The 4,345-nt window shown below is 47.1% G+C and overlaps 1 protein-coding gene across 1 annotated transcript; it reads right to left on the bottom strand.

Moving 5' to 3' along the window:
- Nucleotides 1-1,599: 1,599 nt before the first annotated feature.
- Nucleotides 1,600-3,511, bottom strand: LOC125549147 (GDSL esterase/lipase At1g28600-like). Its single transcript, XM_048712628.1, has 5 exons — nt 3,172-3,511; nt 2,870-3,082; nt 2,438-2,586; nt 2,080-2,347; nt 1,600-1,997 (listed from the first exon to the last, which is right to left on the bottom strand). Exons 1-5 carry the CDS (start codon nt 3,434-3,436, stop codon nt 1,750-1,752), a joined length of 1,143 nt encoding a protein of 380 aa, XP_048568585.1. The 5' UTR covers nt 3,437-3,511; the 3' UTR covers nt 1,600-1,749.
- Nucleotides 3,512-4,345: the final 834 nt, after the last annotated feature.

Genomic DNA, 4,345 nt, shown 5'->3' on the forward strand with positions numbered 1-4,345 from the left:
CCTAGTTCAATCTCGTTACCGGCAAGTCTCTTTACTCGTTCCGTAATACACCATCTCATGACTAACTCCACAGTCATTTTCTTACAAGCTTATGATGTGTATTACCGAGAGGGCCCAGAGATACCTCTCCGATACTCGGAGTGACAAATCCTAATCTCGATCTATGCCAACTTAATAAATACCTTCGGAGATACCTGTAGAGCATCTTTATGATCACCCAGTTATGTTGTGACGTTTGATAGCACACAAGGTATTCCTCCGGCATCCGGGAGTCGTTGCATAATCTCATAGTCGAAGAAATATGTATTTGACATGAAGGAAGCAATAGCAATAAAGTAAACGATCAATATGCTAAGCTAACGAATGGGTCTTGTCCATCACATCATTCTCCTAATGATGTGATTCCGTTATCAAATGACAACTCATGTCTATGATCAGGAAACCTTAACCATTTTTTATCAATGAGCTAGTGTAGTAGAGGCTTAGTAGGGACATGGTATTTGTTTATGTATTCACACATGTATTTAGGTTTCTGATCAATACAATTCTAGCATGAATAATAAACCTTTATCACAAATAAGGAAATATAAAATAACAACTTTATTATTGCCTCTAGGGCATATTTCTTTCACTCACAGCTTCTCATCTTTTTGTATGAACGACTTAAGAGACTTTCAGAAACCTTTCAAGCTTTTATTTTGAGCGGGTTCAAAAACCTATCAAGTTTATGCAAGTGAACGAGTGTCAATATCGCTCCTCGAGTCCACTTATAGTTTTTTTACTGAAGTTTGGCAGTTTTTGTCTTGCAAAAGTTGATAATGCGGAGAAGTTGCTTGCAAAAGATGTCATTGTAATTATTAGTCGTGCAGTTTATTTTATAATTTCTTGAATCATTGATCCAAAGCAGTGTACGTGTAAACATTGTGAGTATGAATATAGTTATAAGTGTTTCTTACAAAAAGGCTCAATATCTATGAGAACCGGTCAAAACACTTTTTAAAATTTAGGGGTCATCTTTAAAATTTACAAACATTTTAAAAATATGGGACCATCTTCTCAAATTCAGGAATATTTATAGATTTCATTATAATTTTTAAAATCCAGGAACATCTTTTTAGGACGTGGTTGTTTTTTAAATTCTATGAACAGTTTAAAAATTCAGGAACAATTTTAAAATCGACTTTTTTTCAAAGAAACTTATAGCTTTATAAAGCGCGATCACTAAATTTCTCAATTCCTTCAAACAATCACGGTGTGCATCTAATTGAAACGCGTTTTCTTTTACAAATGCACCGGACACGGTAGCACGAGCAGCCTGCCTAGTCAAAAAGTTTAGTTAGATGCCTTTGCAGGTGCGAATCAACCTGTGGTTGGATGGTTAGAGGGACTGTAGAATCCTCAGCTCAGCGGGATTTAAATCCTGATGCTCGCATTTATTTCTGAATTTATTTCAAGATTTTTGGCGATGCGCATTCAGTGGGAGGAGACGTTCCCTTCGACGACGAGATGGCTATGGTGAGTTCGTAAATTTCAAGATGATATGTCGGCTCAGTCTTTCGAAGGTGTTCATAGGATAGGATATGCATGTGTTCGTTCATAGAGATAAGTGTATGTGCATGTATATGAGCGCTTGACTCTGAATTGTGTTAAAAAAAAGATGCCTTTGCAGGTGAGCGTCCACGTGCACCAAGGATTAATTTAGCCGGAACTGCTCTACTCCCTTTGTCGCTGTCTTAGTTAGACCTAGGCTTAGGTGCACCCAATCCTTCGTCTCGCCTCCGCCGTCCACGAGTCGAGCAAAGCAGGCGAGTTGGCCTTCAACGTGGCGCAGGCCGTGTGCCTATTGGCGGCCTCCGTGAAGTGCACCCCATCCCAGGACACGTACTCGGACGGGTCGGCGCACGCCGCCGTCCCGGCCGCGCCGCAGAACGCCGTCATGTTGAAGTTGTACGCGCCGCTCCCGCCGCAGCACGCCGCCAGCGGCTTGTCCCTAAACTCTGAGATCGACGGAGAAGACGAGGTCAGGAGAAAGCTGATGATTAGCCGGTGGCTGATGATTGCTGGCGCATGCATGCGTACCGTATTTCCGGGGCGACGCGATGAGGTCGGCGACGGCGCCGTAGAGGTCGGCGTAGAGGATGGCCGTCCGCGGGTTGGCTCGCCGGAGCTCTCGGAGCATGCCGTTTAGCGCGCGGTTGTGCAGCTCGGCGAGGTCGTTGAGCGGCTTGATGCAGCCGGACGCCGGGTCGTGGTCGCTGCTTTGGTCGAGGGCGAGAAGCTGTGGCTCGCAGCCGAGCGGTATCATCCCCGGAACCAGCACGGTCCTCGCTCCGGCGGCGATCACCTCCTGCAAGCATTCTCATGTACTGTTGGAATGGAGCACAGCTTTATTTGACTCACTGGTAAGAACTGACCGTGGGAGTGGGCTATAGCTTACGGTCACGACTGAACGGACGGCGCCGACGATGTGCGGCACGAAGGCCCGCGCCTCCTCGACGGTGGTGTTCTCGGCAAAGGCGACGAGGTAATCGTTTACTCCAATCTCGCCGACGATGAAGAGCGAGCTCGCCATGATCCTCGTACGGTCTGTTATTACAAGGTGACGATGCACGCACCATGGAAAAGAGAAGATTATCAAATCGACCAGCCATGCGTTCTTCGCAAAGGGAGGCCCTTTACACAACACCATGCATGCATGCAGCCCTGTACTGTCATTCCTCACAATAATAAAGATACTGGTACGACACACGTGTTTTTCCTCAAAAAATCGCTAGAAAAGATATAACGCACGTGTAATTAAATAAGTTTATATATATATTGATAAAATAGAGTACTAGTAGAAATCAAGCTGGACGTAGGGTTTACTTACTGTGAACTGAGGCAAGAAGCTGCAAAACGTTCTTGAACCAGGTGGCTTGGTTTGTGAAGGAGACAGGCACGAACGGCTTAAGCCCTCTGCTCTTAAAGAAATCCGGGCCAAGCGCCGTCGCTCCACCGACGGCGAAGTTCACGCCGCGCCGAAAATCCTCAGCGCTCTTGCCGGCGAGGTAGGGCGTCGGGTGCGGTACCCCCAGCGCCTCAGCTGCTCCACCAAGAAGATCAACGTCTACGTGAGCCTATCAATGCACTACCATACTGAAACTGTTGGTTTAATTGGTGGTTAGTGGTCACCGATGAAGTCGACGACGAGGCGGCCGTCGGACGCCCGGCCAGTGGGGCGCCGGAAGAAGGTCTCGCCGTAGGGCGGTCGGCTGGAGGGGCCCTTGCGGGTGGCCGCGAGACATAGCGAGTTCCCGGTGTCGGTGAGCGAGTCGCCGAAGCTGAAGACGCCAGCGTAGCGCGTCCCGCGGTCGCGGGCGCCACCGCCGCCGGCGGCGCCGATGACGGGGAGAAGCGCCACCGCCACCGCCACGAGAAACCGCGAAAATTGGCCCATCGTATCTCCTGTATGTGCGTGTCTGCTGCTATCCTTGGGTGCTGCGATTTGTGTGGAGCTGTGTGGTTCGTTTTGTAGGCAATGTACGTCGGCAGCGACAGGGAATTGATTAATGGACATAATTCGCTTTACTTTAAGGATCTACTAGAAGCAGCCGCGCGTGCGTGTTTGCATTTTTAAACGATGGAGAAGGGGAAACCGTCCGGGGATTGGAGGCCTCTCAAACGGAACTCCACTATCTCCATCGGCCACACCAGGCGCTTGGCAAGACTCGTTTTGATTGCATCTTGTTGAACGCGACTGCACATCCAAGCGCATGCCCTTGCCCCCGTAGACAGGCTCATCTAAAACAGTACAGTCGGCGTGCGTGTAGATTTTTATAGATCTTGAAAAGAAATCTGGTAGATAATGAGAATAGCCCCGGCCTCTATATCATTCGATGCACGTAATCATTTTTGTTAAAATATCATACCAGTAATCATCCGATACAAAAATAAATAAATGAAAGCATGCACAAATACAATCAGCCCGTGATATGATTACAAATATATAACTTATTACTAGGTTGTCATCTAAATCGGTTGAGTGTATCTTGTGCTAAAATCTTCTAATGGTTGCACTCAAAGGTCATAGGTGCATGATCCTTTGCTAGTTGAACATAGCGCAAGGTACGGATTCTATATGTAGCCCTCGTGATAATCTACAAAAAGTATGAAGTTTGTTCCGTTAAAAACAGTCGTTAGGACAATTTCAGATTGTCCAAAGTAAGGTATACACTCCCTCATGGATGTGTACAATAGTTTTGGGGCGCACCCGACCAACTAGTTTCCGAACGGATAAGTTATACTAGTCAGTGGAGGGAGTGAAAGTGCATCTTGGTTCGTTCAGCCGTGTACATTGGTTTGTGCT

Source organism: Triticum urartu, chromosome 1 (genome assembly GCF_003073215.2).
Source record: "Triticum urartu cultivar G1812 chromosome 1, Tu2.1, whole genome shotgun sequence".
Lineage (NCBI taxonomy): Eukaryota > Viridiplantae > Streptophyta > Magnoliopsida > Poales > Poaceae > Triticum > Triticum urartu.